Source organism: Cephus cinctus, unplaced genomic scaffold (assembly GCF_000341935.2).
Source record: "Cephus cinctus unplaced genomic scaffold, Ccin1 Ccin1_scaffold0935, whole genome shotgun sequence".
Lineage (NCBI taxonomy): Eukaryota > Metazoa > Arthropoda > Insecta > Hymenoptera > Cephidae > Cephus > Cephus cinctus.
Window position 1 is genome coordinate 421992 of NW_014333502.1, and position 17377 is coordinate 439368.

Here is a 17377-nt window from a genome sequence, read left to right on the forward strand (position 1 = left end):
ATATTTTCCCCCCCCCCCCCTCCCTACCTGATCCCACATCCCTCCTTCATCATTCTCTTAACGTAAAACTGCGTATCCTTAAAGTTAAATTCTTAAAAGCTAAATCTCACATTCATATAATATTATCTGTAAAACCGCGGTTAAAATATTCTCAGGTATAATAATATAGTGTATCAATATAGTATATCAATCGTTAATAGTAGTTAAAATTCACGGCAGCGACGGATGCCTTAACGGCAGGTATTCCAACCAATGCGTCGCGATAGTGTCCAATTATCATTTTAATATTGTTTTTGTTTCTTATCTGACATTTTCATCCCCATTTATAGCGTTTCCCATATCTGCAACCGTCATTTTGTTTCAGCCACTACCAACTTTGCATTCTCAAAATAGGGTAACAAAGCGTCCATTTTACTTCAACATATCTGTTTCCTTTCACTTTTTATATATATCTTCTTTCTCATATATATATCATGCACCAGTAGTTTCTGTTTTCTGTTACGCGCGTCCACATCCCTTGCTGTATTATGTAATTCGTGTGTACGCGGCGGCGTCTGTACTCGTAAACGTGCGTTTCATAATAATTAAATAATTGTATCGTTTGTAATTAATTGTATCGTTTCAATAGCGTTTCACGAATTGTATAACGTATTGTAATAAGTTTTTGTGGGGAGGGGTCTGTTTGGTATTTATTACTCGGCTTTGTACCAGCGGTGATTTTCTTCTCTCTTTTTCCTCCTTTTCTTCCCTTTGACCAAGGGACGACCGGAACTTTCGTTGTAATAGTTCCTGCCTTCTCCGTTCGCGTCGCTCTCATCGTCTTTATCTAATATTGTTGTACCAACTGGTTTCGACGGGTGATTGTCACCTTCACGGTCCCTGAAAAAACAATTCAAGCAATATTAAATTTTCGTGTCATTTTTAGGTAACCTTCGTTATGTACACTGAATATAAATGGCGACAGTGCCGATGAAACGATTTTTTTATATCTTTTTTATTCTAATTCTACACGACGAATTGGGCAACGTAGAGATCTGTGATTGGATACTTGTCAGACGTGTGTAAGCAATACTAATATTGAAGCACCTATGGCAGACTATGGTGTTAAGGTACTCGCTTTGAGGTGTCTCTTTTGAATTACTGTAATGGAGGAATAATATTCTGTACCTTTAGATAGTACTGTCTTCCACGGGTTTCGCTTTTGAAAGGAAGAGACACAAGACACCAGTGAAAAAAGATGGTAACGGAGAATATACTATTCTCTTTTCTATTTTTTATATCTTCGCTATTTCTTCTTTGTATTATAATAAGAATACAGAATACAAGGATTTTTACCTTCTCTGATGTCTTTTGGGATGCTTGGTGATAGAGAAGGCATTGAGGGAGTCTGATAAAGACTGGGTCGTACGCCTGTGGGCGGTAATGTAGCTATTTTGGATCTAAATCATTAGAAAGAAAAATTATTATTGATTTATGTAAGAAATTAAAATTAAGATTTATTTTTTAGTCAGTTTTTAACCTCTGTCTGCGAATCTTCTGATTTCTCCCGTCGAAGGGGATCGGCGTACCAGCGCCGGAGGCGTTCGAGGAATAAGATGGTGGCCGGTAAGGACGAGGACAACCTTGAACAACAGGTGGTGATGGTACCGGTGTATATTGTAATCTCGGATTACCCGGGACTCCAGGATGCATCAACCTCATATCTCCTAAAGGGTGGAAACAATGTGTAAATAAAGATATATTGATTTCGTAACAATTAATAACATATACCTTGTACGATATGGACATCCTGATACATTGGCAGCGGATAACGTGATTGATGAGTTTGTACGTGTCTGTCACCGCTTCCACCTCCGAAGAATTCATGCGCAGGAGTTGGGGATCTACTAGCCCTTTGAGAATTTCCAGGGGTCGAGGCTCTAACACCAGGAACGACCTGGGAGGCGGTAACAGATAAGACAAATAAAAAAAGACTCGATAAATTGCTACAGGAGATTGTCTTCTTCTGTCTGTCAATTCTTACAGGAAGATTTTGTCTGAAGACAAGATTCGGTACCAGTGCTGGCGTCATAAACGCGCCAGCGGGTGACGGTGATGTTACACCAGGACCAACTTGATGACCAAAACTTCCTGCAGTGATCATAGCTGGGGGAGCGTAACTTCCGGAGTTGACGTACATCAAGGGTAAACCTGGCATCTAAAAATCATGGTAAATTGAATTTATACGTGGATAAGTGTATCAAAAGAATTCCTGATGAAGACATCTAGGTGATCTAGGTTTACCTGATTCGACGTAGGCGTATTTGGTGGTGTAGGCACTCTATACATAACCGGTGCCGTCTGAATACCTGGTTGTCCTGGTGGATAGTACGCTGGTACCATGTGCAGCGGGGGCTGATACGCGAGTTCGCCAGGAGTCGGAGTAACGGATGGCATGGAATTGTATGGTACTGGGTAACTGCTTACATAATTAGCTAAACCAAAAGTATATATAAGTAGAAAATTGAAGGCCTGCTAACTCTTCTTCGTAGAGTATCCTTACAATTCGTTTGGCTGGGCGATGTCATGGTTTGCGTATTAAATGAATAACTCGTGCCGAATCTTTGTGGCTGATGACTGGCTGATCGGTCGGCAGGATTTTGTGCGACGGAAATCGCGGTCGCTGGAGGAGGCACGAAATACATGGTTTGCTGCGGCTGTGGTAGAAAATACGTAAATCAAATTAATAATTTATTCTTAAATTTATAATAACATAACATTTATTACAAAATAATATACCGGCATTTGATTAGGCGGCGGTTGCCAGTAATTCGGCGGTACATTCTGCACTGACTGTATAGTCTGATTTGTAGCTTGCGGTGTCTGAGGATAAGGATGCGATGGGGTTGATTGACTGTCTCCAGCAGCTCTCTGATCGTAGACATTCATCCCCATAAAATAACCAGATAGATCTGGCATATCCTGTTAATAAAAGATTTCGTGAAGACCCATCAAACATACCTTAGTCTGAGAAAGCACGTGGACACTTACACCCTGAGGTTGCTGTATGGTTCCTTGTTGCATGGGTACTGCATAATTAGTATACACAGTATTTTGGCTATAGACTACCTCAGCCTGTCCGTTGCTCTGTACAGTTGATTGACCCTGATTAGGATGCTGGGTCATCATCACAGTCGGTTGTGCCATAGTAGACGGATACACACCCTGGTTATATGATTCTGAGGTAGGTATATAACTTGTATACGGTTGGCCAGGTTGTCCATGAGCATATTCCTGTACCGTCGAGCATTTGACTAGAGGTTGCGGTTGAGAATTCTGCGGTGGCGCCGACATTGACATTGGCATTGGCGGTGGTGGTACTGCCGGAGGTGGTGTAAACGGTAAACTCGGTGACGTGGCGGAATTCGTCAATTGTGTACTGGTACTAGAGCTTGGATTATTGTTGGTCTTTGATTGTATATGCCGCTTGTTTTCGGATTTGGTATTATTGACAATGGATCTAGTGGGTGCGGGTGGCGGCTCAGGATGCTCCTGAGGACGCTTGACATTAGATTCAAGTGTCTCTTCTTGGTACGGTTTTGGTGGATTATCCGGATCAAATCGATAGATTGAACCGTCAGGGTTTGTATAGGGCTGATTCGTCTGGGGATTTATTATTATGCTTCCTCGTGGCACGCTAGAGATGCTTGTGACAGCCCACATGACTGTCTGGTTATTCGGCTCTGGAGATATTAGTTCCTGACTAGAGATCTGCGAGTGGTTGCATGTCATGGCTGTAACTGGTGAGGGCGAAGGGGATGGGGATATGGTTGCATCGCTTCGTTGACTTTGGGACTTGTAACCGCTGCTGGAGGGACTCAGGCGTGAGCACATACTGGTACCAGAATCTGATAATGGGAATATATATTTTAATATCAGGCATCATCTTTATTAGACACTTTTCACCTTTGAACTCACCCTGTTTGGTCAAACGTGCCCCTGCACTGTGGGTAGAGGTTACACTGTCACCACGTGATAACATCCCTCCGGTGTAACCACCAAAACTGAATGATTTTGAAACCGAAGGCCTGGATACACCACCCCTGTAGGATTCTCTACCATCGAAGGACTCACCCTTACATAATCTGGTTTGTCTATGGGAATAAGACAATAAATAATGAGATTATAATAATGAATATAACATGAATGATGTAATATATAATATCTTACCTTATAGAATGGTTCGAAGGATGAAGCAAACGATACCTGGCCGATGCATCAGAGCTTTCTGAAGATGACCAATAAGGCCAGGATACTACTTCGCCACTCTCACCACTGCTATCTTTGAATATCCTTCTTCTGGCTCTTTCGTATTCCTCTTCGCGTTCTTCGAAGCTTTTACTACGCCGACAGTAGTCCCCGGAGAGTCTATCCGGTGACTTGAAGTTAAAACTATCTTCGAAGGAGCTAGAGTCTCTCTTGAGTATGCTCCTACGTGGTTCTTCAGTGAGGATCAGATCATCACGTATATGTTCCTTGAACCGCATATCCGGTATCCGCATGTTTTTAGTCCTGCTAACGATCACACTCAGACCGGACTGATCCACGTTGTGCTCCATGCCAAAATAGGCAGCTACACGATGTACCAGCATTCTGTTGTAGGATGACATGTTAGGGAACCTGTGGCAGACCTTTTGCCTGTCCTTTGCGAACTCTATCAGATCCTTCTCAATCTTCAGGAGCACCGTACGATCTTTCTGATTTCGATTTATGGTGTCCGCGATAAATTGCTCCAGGTCGATCCCGGTACTATCCGTGTAGAGTTCGGTACTGCTATCTGCGGACAATACCGCAAGTAACGTACAGTCATAATCTAGTTTATTTTTGATTTCTAATTTAGTAGTATCGTAAGTAGTAGGTATCGTAGATACCTTTTTTCCACTTCCTGGCCCTACTAACTGTTTGAATAATTACTAACCTCTTGACAGACAGGGTGAGACACTGTCAAAGCTACCCTGGGATGAATTCTGATGTCTCAACTTGTGCCTTGATCCTGGCCTACTGACCGACAATGTGTTACCACACTGTGCTGAACACTGATTGTTACAGACATTCAAAGTGTTCGGCCTGCGTTGTTCAGACTTCTGATTGTTCACCGCGTTCTGCGCTAGGTTGATACTCTTAGGAGAGTGCTGAAGACCCTGACCAATCTTCGTCGGTGATATTGGCGTCTGCAGAAGACCAGGACGCTCATTGTGATTGTTCCTTGCGATACCGTTGTTATTGCACTTGGACGTTGCATTGGGACTTGTCACCTTGGCACGTTCTGCTTTATTGGAGCCATTCGTAGGACTTGTTGCGATCTTTGGTGAGTGGGCCTGAGAGGGACTAGACTGGCCTATAAGATCAGACAAAAATTCTACATTGCCCAGTGTCCTAGTATCAGGAACAGTAAAGGCAGATTTTTAATATTTCGAATTATTTCATTAATCAATAATAATTCTTCACCGTTTCTAGATGGTGCACGACAGGTTGGTGACGTTGCCGTGTTACGCATCTGTTTCGATGCATGGCTGCTGCACAGATTACTATTAACCATGGACTCGTTGTTATTCAGCTGTTTGGGGTAATTAGAATTTGGCGATAAACTAGTAGAAAATTTCTTCTCGCCCTCCGCCGATTGAGGACTGTGAGGTGAGGACGGTCCACTGTTATTCGGCTCCCTCGGCGGAGACGTTGATTCTCTCATGGCATGACTCCTGACTAAAAGTTTGACCTTTGTGTTTGCCTGAACAGGTAAGAAAAACTTTTATCACTTTAAATCTCATCAACATGATTGATCATCTTCTTATATACCTGAGAACTCTCTCAGATCCGTAGGAGCTCTTGATCAAACAATTTAACACGCATTTTTTTAATACTGTACCCTATTGCGAAAATTCTTATTCTCTGTATCCTTATCCACAACAGGACAGGACAGTGTGGCACGATGAATCGTGTTCTGACTCCCGAGATTGGCACCATTGGTATCACCCTCGATCATATCTGTTACGGATGCACCAGGATATGTAGTATTGCTCGCGTCCAAAATGAGACCGTGCCTGGAAGACGGCAAGGAGGGCATACCTCCACAGACCGTCGCTGGACTCTCAGGCTGGCTCTGAGATCTGCTACCTTTATGCACCACTATGCTTGGTACTGAAACAGAAGTAATTATTTATATTAATGACTTAAGCCACCTTATGAAAATTTTAATTCTTACAAGATTCAACCTTATCGTACTAAATGGGTATAGCTTTATTTAAGACTTACTTTCCAGCCGGGCCATGTGTTAAACATGTCATGAGGTTACGGAGTGTATGCCTTGGCAGCTTATGAATTCACACAGGGTTAGTAATAATGATGCACAATTTGACAAGATCTGCTGCTCTTCTGCAACTGTCTACGAGCCCAAATCCTTGCCTCTTCGCTACCTTCCAACATGGTATGCTGTAAGAAAATGAATTCTAGCTTACGGTGTGACACTCTCAAGATTTTTAATAATTTTACTATATACTTTGATCCTTATCTACATGTATAGTTTTCTATTTCTATTCTTTCAGTTCAGCTGCATAAGACATACTATATGAGTATAAGCCATTCTACATTTCTTTGGATGACAAATCTTATATGTCTATCCTGTCGCATTCACGTGGCTCCTAGCAGGTGAGTCACATCTGGCTTGCCAAATGATAACAGCTAGTATAATTCTATTCTTTCTAAAGCAGCCAATGTCCAACCAGCAGTGCTGCTAACTTTATCACCCTGTTCGCATTCAGGAATTAATGACTGCTGCGCTCTTATCGTTTGGCGGTGTTAAAGCACCGAGGCCAATGATCATGAAAATCATTCCTGATTTCCACGCTCTTCGTCGGGACGCTTGTGCTGGCCGCCACATAGCGGTAAGAAAGCATCAAGAGAATATAATTATTCTTATGATCAAAGTATATTACCTCGTGGCAAATCAGTTTTATCTTATCACAACAGAAATCATCACTAGGAGGTTTCTGATAATTTTTCAAAACAAATATTTCTATCAACAAAATGTTTCCCTCTATTAAAATTAGACTTTTCCTATAGCTCGAATCACTCTAAATTTGCTATCTTACCCGTCGATACTTTATTTATTGGTGAAATATGAGAGAAGCCAGAGATATTGGTTCTGTCTTTATGAAAAATCCATAGACTGCAATACGCCATTGAAACACCATAGTATTTTTTATATAAAAATTTTTAAAAATTGAGATTTTAAATAAAAATAGACACTTGAAATTGATATTATCCCTGACATATATTATTATCACTATAAATTCAATAAAATGTCATTGTACACAATACGTAAAAAGCTTTGCAATTCTCAATATCTCATTTGACTTTCACAGAATGGCGCACAATTAGCTAAATTTGAATAGCCACTTGCTAAGGATTGAATTCCCGCGCGAATACTGTTCCATGAACGTTGAGTCATTTCAAACGTGCTCAAATGCACCTGACAAACGTCTCATTGTTTCATATCAAAATCAATAAGGCAAATTGATCATCGTTCAATTATAGCCAATCATCATTCATGAAAAGCCATTAAGCAATAAGTCCCACGTTCTGCCACTGATATTTGAGACGTTACCTTTGAATTTTTCATATTTATTACGATTACCAATTAATCACTGATGATGCTTCCAGTATGAAATACGCGTGCAAAAGAACATTGTTCGACTGTACCAAAAATTATTTGTCCTCCCTGGACAACCAGGCGCATCCGTGAGATTTGAATCCGCGCACTCAGTGTGAAAGACTGAACGGCGATTTCGTCGTTCCGTAATAAAAGCCGCCAGAGTGGAATGGAGTTAGCTCGCATGCGTAAACCAAGACTGGCCTGAACTTACTATACCGAGTGTCTGTTAATGTAGATAATTCTCTGTGTAGGATTTTCGAAGTTACGAAAAAGGATTCTGAATACAGAACGTGGTGGATTGGAAGACATGAAAAATGGACCTGAAGCTATATATCTTCCAGAAAGAGAGTTCACTCTAATTGTAACACTAGACATTATAGAATTAATTAATAGGGACCGTAGATTTATCACTGTCTGCAAAAGAAGCAAAATCAGATGTGAGCTCGTTTTAGTCGTAATCGTTAATTTTAACCCCCTTGATTCTGTAGCCCCCGAATATACTTGGAGAAAATAATATTGACGTATTACAAAATAGAACCGCAAGGGGATTAATCTGATGACGCAAAGAATTTTTAGCTAACACTATACATATTTATGTTGATAAGAACTGTGATAACAATTGTGCTCAGTGACTAGGATGTGCTCTACAACTGCTGTATACTAATTAGATCAGCCTGACAGGATTTTGCAAGCTAGTACGTATAACAGAAAGAATATATGTGTATCTGGTTCTGCAAATGGTGTCTATGACCCATATAACACGCCCAGCGTAACTAGGTCATGCACCCCCGTGTTTCCCCTGGAATTGTACAGGGTGTCCCGAGTAAATCCCATCTAGAAATCGCTAGGGGTTAAGCAGCTAAATTGAGACTCACCCCCTTGACATTTTGTACTCAGTTATTTTTAACGGTAACAGTGTAATTTCGTTATACCAAAGACAGCGTGCTTAAGCGAATTACGAAAGATATTAAAATTTGACTTTTTAAATATTCAATCAGGTGTTCCGGACCCAGCCACATGTGCAAACAGTTCAATTTGAGAATTCACACAAGTCAGTTCGATTAGTTGATAGTGATTGTACAAAAATTTGTGATAAAAATGCCAAATGACTGACACAGAAATTTATCTTTGGTGACTTGTGCAGTTAAAAATATCTGTCAAGAAAATTCCTTGTCTAACAATTATTTAGAAGTATCGTGTTATTTTTTTGTAAAGAAGGAAAGAGAGAAAAGCTAATAGAGGAGAGAATAACGTCAGACATTCTCGCAGGAGCTCTTCCTGCCTCCCGGTTAACTTGCGTTGGGTTTAGGTTAGGTTACGCTGTTGCAGCAGCTTGGGGTGATGGCGGTAGTGAGCTTTGCGATATGTGCCTCTCTCTCTCTCTCCCCCCTTCCTTCCTTTCTCTATACTATGCTGGGGGTCCGATGCACCCCGTTGCCTTGGAAACGACCTACTCTCCCTGGATAGACGCATCGCGTACGGTCACTATGCTAAGCATCCCCAATAAAGGATAACCAGGAGCCTGGTTGGCCAATTCGCAAGGACTACAATACCGTGCGACTTCATGCAAATACTTGTATCCGTGTCCCGTGCAATCCTGAGGGATGGAATCCGTTGCAGAAATTTCATAATGAGAATAAAGGGCCAGTCAAGGTCCCAGTTACGCATGTACTAGCTCAGTAGAGACCTGGGCAGACCTTGGATTTACAAAAGAGAATTTGCAGTAGGTATATTATGTATATTTTCCCAATTGGAATTTAAGGTTAGGTTAGGTTAACCGTGTATTCTCCTATGATGAAATTGTAAGAGAAAAATGTTGATTATTCAGGCATGAAAAGTGAAGTCCAATAATGGTGCCGATTCATAGACACCAGATGGTGTTCCTTGTGAGTACTGATAAAACTTGTAATAGAATATTTTTAGTTTTAGGTTTCAGGTTATGTCATCAGTATTGATTTCTATATTAGACTAGTGCGCTCGAGAGCGTAGCTGTAGAATTATCTTTGGATGGTATTTAAATCTCGAATAAAACTATATTGGGAGATTGGAAAAATCTGCTGTTTCTCAATGGAAACGATCGATAACTGTCTTTCGTGCATTATCTGTCTTTTCGTGCGTATTTTAAGGATTTTTGGTTAAGATCGTTTTTCACTTTTATCTTTAAGAACGTCCAGTCGACAGCATCTACTTGTATACAGATACCGAACGTCTCTAAGAATTATTGGTATGAGGGACTTTCTTTTTCAATGTCTAAATTTTCCTTACTTAACAGAATTCATCTGGGCGAGTTCGGATCGATTCCCATGAGTTTTCACAATAATATATTCTTATGGTAATCAAACGTTTCATTCTGTCAAAGTAAAGCCCTATAAACGCCATAATATTCTGCTATTCCATTCGATGAACATTGTCGATGATTCTGATAGATTTTCTAAATATATTTTAGGATATACCAACAGTCAAAATTCTAATAAAAGCAACGACACCTACATCTTGACAAGTTGTAAGTGACAAAGAAAAGGAAATCAAAATGGCAGTTCGACCGCTGGACTTTCAAATAACAACCGTTGCCACTGAAGATCTATTTACCAACCAATACAAGTCAGTCAAACTCAAGTTAGGTAACGATCATTACCTATACCCAAAGAAAAGCACAATAATGTAGCAACAAACAGTGAAACTCTAGTTGTCTAACCTTTAATCTGAAGCTTCGAAATGGTCAACATCGCACCACCCCTAAGGGCCGTCACCAAAGTCTAGACCATTCACAAACAATTCCCAGTGGTACTCGACGGAAATATCTAGATATATCTTCATACATACAGAGTGGCTACGGTAACATTCAACTAAAAAAAGGAATACGAACACGCACGTACGTATATGCACGCCAGCAAAGTCATTCAGGGTGAGACGAAACAGAAAAAAATTTCCTAACCTTCCAGCCGTCGTAGTTCGATCCGTCTAGCACGACGACGCAACAGAACGGCTGTTAAAATTGTGTAGATTCTTGAAAAATCTTTCAACGTAACGTAACGCAACAACGATAGAGGTCTCTGACAAGTATGAGGTCAGTCCTTAGCACATGTAGCACTGGAGTAGAATGGCCGTAAACTCTTAACTACTGTAGGTAACTATCCCTGACAGTGGCAAAGAACGTTGCTTTTAGAGAGCGCGCGAAAATTCAAAATCTCCATAAGTTAATAAAGCAGAACACTCAACGAGGAATATCACAGTAGCATTGAGTTAACACAGGATGCTCATAGGACCATCCGGAAATATCTACGCGCCCGAGTCCTTCCAAAATGATATTTTTGGTACCGTGCTGGGCGTCGTTGTCGACGCTGCCGTCGGCATTACGTCGAATACAACGAGTAAGCTGTGAACTTACGAAACGGCGTGCACGCCAAAGCAGCAAGTTGATCCAGACTCTTTGGCACGTGCCTCGAGCTGTAAAACGTTGTCTAACGACGATCCATGAATTTACAGGTTCCTTAACTGATCATTGGACGGACACTGGAGATGTGCACCGAGACTGGATATAAATTTCAAAGGCAGCGAGTCAACCGATGGTACAAAACCGTCTGGGTAGCACGTGGGATTGTGACTGACGGGATTCGCGCCTTTGAGATGCTCCTCCGGTGGCATAAGCACTCGTGATCCCAGCCGGGCCTACCGAATGTTCACGGATCTTTCCGAAGAGCATCGAATACGAGGTACGTGTGTATATACATATTCTTTTATATATATACATATATAAGCAAGCGTGCGTGCATATATGTATATAATGTTCCACAGGACCATGCTCTGTATTATGTGGGGAACACCCGTTGCGTGGTAACTACGGGAACTCGCTCCGCAGGTTGCTGAACTCAGTGGCCCATATATCCGTAAATAGGTCAGAGACGAAGACAGATTACACGTAGAGAGGTTCTAGGAGCCCGGAAGTGATCGCCATGATGGAATTTTTAAAGGGGTTCGACTCGAACAAATTCTAAGTTCCATGCAGAAGAGTTCTTTATGCTCTGTCAATTCCTGAGACTGCAAGTGCTCCAGTTTATTGTCAATTACGTCGTAGAGAACTGCGCACAGCATTTATACATGGCTTTATTACGTTCATGAGCCCAGGGTGAAAAGAAAGAAAGTAAAGATGTACCCTGCTGACGGCTTATGTTTTTACCGTTTGAAAGAAGCAACCGTATAGCGGGGCAAAGCGCACGGTGGGCCGTGACGATTGGCGTACAGGGCCGTAAAAATAAGCGGCCGGCAGCCCCAGTGGCTATTTATAATGAAAATATTTTCGCGACGACGACGATGGCCGGCGACGGTGAGCGTCTCTATCAGCTGCTACTTGGCACGCATTACCACTTTGGAAAATAGTCTCTTTTTTTTTAAATATTTATATGTCTTTTTTTCGATCTCTCCTTACAGCATCCACTGTACACTAATTGACAATACGGAAGTGTAGCGTGGTATATTTCATGCGTGCCAACCATCCACTTCCGGTTTTATTGATAATTTGATACAGTACCTACCTTTACCAACGCTATAACTTAAACCCGATTGAGTTTCGAAGCAAACTCGCGAATTTCAGCAGTGAATATCCAGTCAATGTTATTAATAGAATCGTCGTGCGAAAAAGCCCCCAAGTCCATCCGGTCCACGAAGACTACTAGCCTCGGGATCCTGGCCAACGTCCAGGACTACGTCAAACCTCTGACGCCAGCTTCAATGAACGAGCTAGAGACGGGATTACTCCTGGTGATGCATTGGGTAGTTGTGTTAGAGTATTGAGACTATTTTTTTGTCTGTCAATTCATAATACGGCTTAATTAATTTTGTAACTGTCTAGATAAACGGTCTTTGGATTGTTTTGAAAAATTACACTTTGTATCACTGGATGAAGACTGACCGCTCGGAGTTGCTGTATACCCTCGATACTTATATACACGGCTTCTGGAGTAACGCTGTTTACATTATTTAAGTCCGTTGAATACAAGAGTAACCGGAAACACACAGGACTGACATGTACCTAACTCAGTGGAGGTAAATGGCATAAGGCTGATCCCACGAGCGTATTACAAGACACCCAGGGTATCTGGATGAATAAGATATACTTTTCCTGTGTCCATTGTGGCTCTTGTGGACGGGCCTTTATACATGCATAAGAGTAGGACATTTTCCAATAATTGTCATGGAGAGTTACTACCCTGTGAACTGTCTCAGGTACACCCACCACCTCGTCACCCACATGCATCCCCCAGATGGTTTGAAAAATTCAAAGCAACCGGTTGCGAATTCCACTGTTGCCAAAGGTCTCTACATATTTTTTTTTCTATTGGGAATTCAAGATGAATTACATAACCTGCTACCTAGCGCCGTTGCAGATGGTATATAAAGAATACAGTAGTTCGAGCAGTTCGAGAAACGAGGAGAAAAGAAATAAATTGATGAGAAGAGATGAAAGGAGAATCCGTTAAAAATTTATGTCCTGGATGAATTTACGTCCCGATGTGAATTATCACAGTGGACATTTGGCTCACGTCTGACAATTTAACGTCCGTCCCGATGTGAACGTCTGATCGCTTTCAGAAAAATGAATCTTTTATTCTCTTTAATTCTGTACGTTATGTTTAGCTCCAGGAAAAAAGTCTAGACGGCTGTCAATCCAAGAAAGAAACAGAAGAAGAGGATGATTCGTTTGATCAGATTTCATTTCATTGGTAAAACTGCAACGCTTGTACCAATACTGAAGAACTTTCAGTGATAGTGTAAAAGCAAGTAATGTTATTGAAATGATTATTATGAAGGGGTTGTAAGAAAATGTACCGTTAGTAATTCTGATACTGTATAACAGGGTATGATGTAATCCAGCCCCTTCGTCAGCAGATGACTCAGGGTTCGAGCCCGGGACCTAGGCCACCCGCCACGGCCTGTGGGTCACGTTCATGTACCGGATTGGCTTTTTCGAATGAGGAAACTTCAACCGAGTCACAATTGGGAGGTCATAGTTTTTATTTTACTTATCTCCAGAATAAGGGTCCTGGCTGAAAATAAATGTCAGTCTTCGAAGACTGTGGAAAATTAAATGAGAAAGGTTACAGTTAAATTTTTATTAACAATTAAAAAGTCCTTCTGCGTCATCCAAGCCCAGAATACAAATGAAGAACCAGATGATTATCATCGAATACAAAGCGGTCGTTAGCTTCCTGATAGGAGAGAGTCACGCAACCCCGTATTAAGGGTGCCTACCTAAGACCCACAGAACGTACGTACGGCAAGTAAATTTGGTAAGGCGTACGATAACTCTATGGGTGACCTTGTGATATCGATCAGTTATCAGAACAATTCCTGGAAGTGTTACTGGCTTCGCGTGTCAGCTAACGACTAAAATTTTCGATAACGACTTCTTCAAACTGAATACGTGTATGAAGGTTGAACAGCCATATTTTTTTAATCAACAGAAATGCTTTCACCCAACAAGTAAGCCAAGCCTTGAGCATAGGAACCAGCTGACTCTTATCAAAAGCCAAGGTACAGGTATCAGGTCTACATATAATTCAATTGATGTAGGAAAAATATGAATTTTTCATTCGGAATGAATCAGGCATCTAGAATCGATCATGAAGACAGCCCAAAAGCGAGGTCAGGGCATTCGTGACCTGATGAAATCGCGTGTTAACAAAACTCCCAAAAGCATACTCTGCTGTTTCCGCGATTCGACGCCGCTTAAAGGTGGCTTGATTGATGTAGGTGGATGACAGGTCGGTTGGGCTATTCCACGAATCAGCATCGTAGAGTACGAGGTCAAAGGTGAAAGAGGTAGATTCGAGTCTGACTCACTATCAACACAAGGTATTCATATGCCTCCATATACCACGTTGATGACCTTGGTAGATCAAGAATTAATTACTAGTATCCTTGACTAAGGGTTATCAAGGAATATCCAAGTGGGTGGATATTTAATCCTGACGTCTTTTCGTATTATGTCATTGCATGCTGTACAATGATAAAACTCTCCATGTTTAGATACATGTATCCAGCATATTAAGAGAAAGACGTGGCTAGATACCTATATACGTATAGCAAGTTCCTGACAGCATCCCAAGTCACGCCAGTGCACCGACTACCCTTAAGTTCTCGTATACATACATGAAGTGTATAACGGGTGCGCAAGAAACAGAAAGCTGAAGGGATGAAATTGCTAAAACTACAAGGTGACGGCATGGCTGTTCCATCAATGAATTTGGAAATGCCTAAGTGCTTCCCTTGAGTTCTCAGAGGGAAAAAATAAATCCTAAAAAACGTCTCATCTCCCGTGCTTCCTCGACGTGAAACCCAAGAAAAGCGATGGGGACCAGCACGAGAGCGACCGAATCGAAATGAAAGGGAGAATACTCCTCTTGGGCTCTTAGCAGTGGCAAACGAGTAGGTTGGTCAGTCAACTGTAAAATATCTCTGTATAAAAGAGAATTTGGTTTCACTTATTCAAGACAGAACGCTGCCACTGAGCTCTCGTCCTTGATCCTGTGCACGCAATGCAGAGGTACACGCTCCCTGTAAACCAGGGTAACGTCAGACTTGATAATTTATACTAAGGGTAAAATCGTACTCATTTGTCACTATGAAAATACGAGCTGTACCCCTTAGATACACGTGTGTCCATAGTAAAGTGATAATTAAATATATTCCTATAGGTTAAATGACTGACTAAAATTTTAATAATTTCAGAATAAGCACCTACGTCATGCTCTGTGGTTGCTACGAATTTCAAATGCCAATAACAATGGTAAGTGAAAGGAATGACTAATCGGTATATAACGTTGTACGTGGAATCATTTAAAGGTTACTAGCAACACTGTTTACCTCGTATCACATGAAGTCTACATCCATATACTGTGACAGGTAAGACACGTGTCTTGCGCTCTTGTATAATAAATTAATGGTAAGAAAAAAAAGGTTCGTACACGCTGTTAACATTGAACGTGAAATGAGCTAAGAAAATTTCTTTGTTTATAAGGCTGTGCCATCTTTTACTTCAGCCTCTCTTTTGACGAGGGTACAACCAGTTGGACAAAGAGAGTAGCGTCGTTGATGTCAGCCACGAGGATGATGAGCATGACAACGACGACGTGGGGACTGGCTGGGATGTCGTTGATGCGATGGGATATACAAGGTATAAGGTTGGATTCGGGTAGAGACGGCGAGCAGGGCTATAAAAGTAGGGCAGTAGTGCGGTAGAGCAATCAATAGAGGCTCGCTTCTGGTGGGGGTAACGCCACACGGTAAATATTAGTCGCTGGGGAAACATCAGGGGGATTCAGATTGGAAATGGCCACTGTGTATCACTGATAGGATGCGGAGGCACTTAGTGCATCAGACACACCGTGTCAGTAAGCAAGTAATAAACAGAATCCTGATGATTCTGTTGAAGAAACTTTGAAACATAATAAGTGATGTATCATTAAGATTGTTTCAATGCTTTGCTTCTTACAACGTGGAATTTCTTTTTGTAGGTATGAACCTTTAAGGATGTCACACGGTCCTCCTACTAAGGCTTTTATGACCTGGAAACCTTTACAAGTTCGTCATCAAGGCTTTTGCTAAAATTGTAACGTCTTCGCGTTGATCTTCTTGACCGTGGAGGTCTTTGATAAACGAGTTATATTAGCTGTACAAATTTTATGGTAGATCATTTAGTAGTAGTATCGTGTATCGCTGCGTGATATTAGCTCATAATTAATTTGTTAAGTTCAATAATACACCACGAGACACTGGTGTCCCCGTGGTCGATCGGTACACTACGCACTTAACTGTGGAACCACGGAATCACATATTACGTGAAAAGTCGTAAATGAAAAAAATTTGATGACAAAGATCCTTCAGTGATGAAGACTGCAATGGGTATTATTTTCTGATTGTATATGGCAATCGATTGCTTGTTGTCGCTCACGAGTGTAGTCAATAAAAGAATAAGGTTATAAATGTAAGGTTATAAGGTTACACGTAGAAAGGAACAATTAGATTTAGATCCAAACTCGACCAATTGTGTATTGTCTTCGAGAGGATTCAGTGTGTTACGACGAACAGACATTCCTCTGATCCTTAATGGACGTAGCGAAAACAAATCGTAGCCAGGAATGTGATCGCCAAAAGTGAGTAAAGGAGAAGTATCGTCGATGAGTCTTGCTAGGTACATTTTCGTGCATGCTGGTTCAAACTGAGGTCCAGGTTACAATTCAAGCAGTGCATTAAGAAATATCCATCGTTTTTACTCACCTTAATCTAAATATACCCGCGACACAAGTTCACCATTTCACTAATTTTCAACCACTCTGGCTAAACTGTGTCTGTTATTTTTTTTATCAGGGAAACCTAATGAGAATGATTGTGGCACGATCTACCCTGACTTTTTGGTACTAGAACGAGATGGATTGTGAGAAAATGAGAGTGGTGCCACGTAGGGACTATAGTCGGAAAATACGTAAAGATTCTGTGGGATTGTTATCTGGGGACGATGCTACAGTCGCTCCAGGCAGACAGTGTGAATTCTACCGTCAGGAAGTTAATGCGGAAGAATACAAATTTATGTTTATAATGCCTACAAAATTGCCTCTTAAATGCTTCTTATGTTTTTCTAATTGCTCCGCTGCTACTATGCAATGATTCATAAATATTTATTAAGATAGA

The 17377-nt window shown here is 41.2% G+C and overlaps 1 protein-coding gene and 1 long non-coding RNA gene across 10 annotated transcripts; one reads left to right on the plus strand and one right to left on the minus strand.

Annotated features, from left to right (window-relative positions):
• Positions 1-12: 12 nt before the first annotated feature.
• LOC107271371 (cAMP-regulated phosphoprotein 21) lies at positions 13-17353 on the minus strand. 9 transcript variants are annotated; one of them, XM_015747301.2, is made up of 17 exons: positions 16967-17353; positions 6292-6468; positions 5906-6177; positions 5488-5767; positions 4958-5377; positions 4210-4816; positions 3958-4133; positions 3031-3887; positions 2779-2961; positions 2543-2696; positions 2284-2474; positions 2024-2197; positions 1771-1936; positions 1520-1706; positions 1336-1439; positions 1168-1198; positions 13-879 (listed from the first exon to the last, which is right to left on the minus strand). In XM_015747301.2, the coding sequence occupies exons 2-16, from the start codon at positions 6305-6307 to the stop codon at positions 1170-1172; spliced, it is 3816 nt and encodes a 1271-aa protein (XP_015602787.1). In that variant the 5' UTR covers positions 6308-6468; positions 16967-17353; the 3' UTR covers positions 13-879; positions 1168-1169. The 9 variants fall into 9 exon arrangements, with proteins under 9 accessions (XP_015602787.1, XP_015602780.1, XP_015602782.1 ...); XM_015747294.2 differs by lacking the exon at positions 1168-1198 and having other exon boundaries at positions 16967-17352; XM_015747296.2 differs by lacking the exons at positions 1168-1198; positions 16967-17353 and adding an exon at positions 11079-11259.
• On the plus strand, positions 6547-16960 carry LOC107271376. Its single transcript, XR_003060826.1, has 12 exons — positions 6547-6684; positions 6747-6920; positions 7942-9413; positions 9519-10311; positions 10399-10562; positions 10633-11061; positions 11177-11403; positions 11486-12014; positions 12119-13468; positions 13545-15233; positions 15419-15592; positions 15708-16960. It is a non-coding gene; the product is annotated as an uncharacterized LOC107271376 (long non-coding RNA).
• Positions 17354-17377: the final 24 nt, after the last annotated feature.

Bases quoted from the DNA above. Each gene is read 5' to 3' on its own strand.
- LOC107271371 (XM_015747294.2), bottom strand. The intron at 4,817-4,957 runs GTTAGTAATTAT...TATTGTCCGCAG, and splicing joins CTCACCCTGTCTGTCAAGAG to ATAGCAGTACCGAACTCTAC. The intron at 4,134-4,209 runs GTAAGATATTAT...TTATTCCCATAG, and splicing joins CCTTCGAACCATTCTATAAG to ACAAACCAGATTATGTAAGG.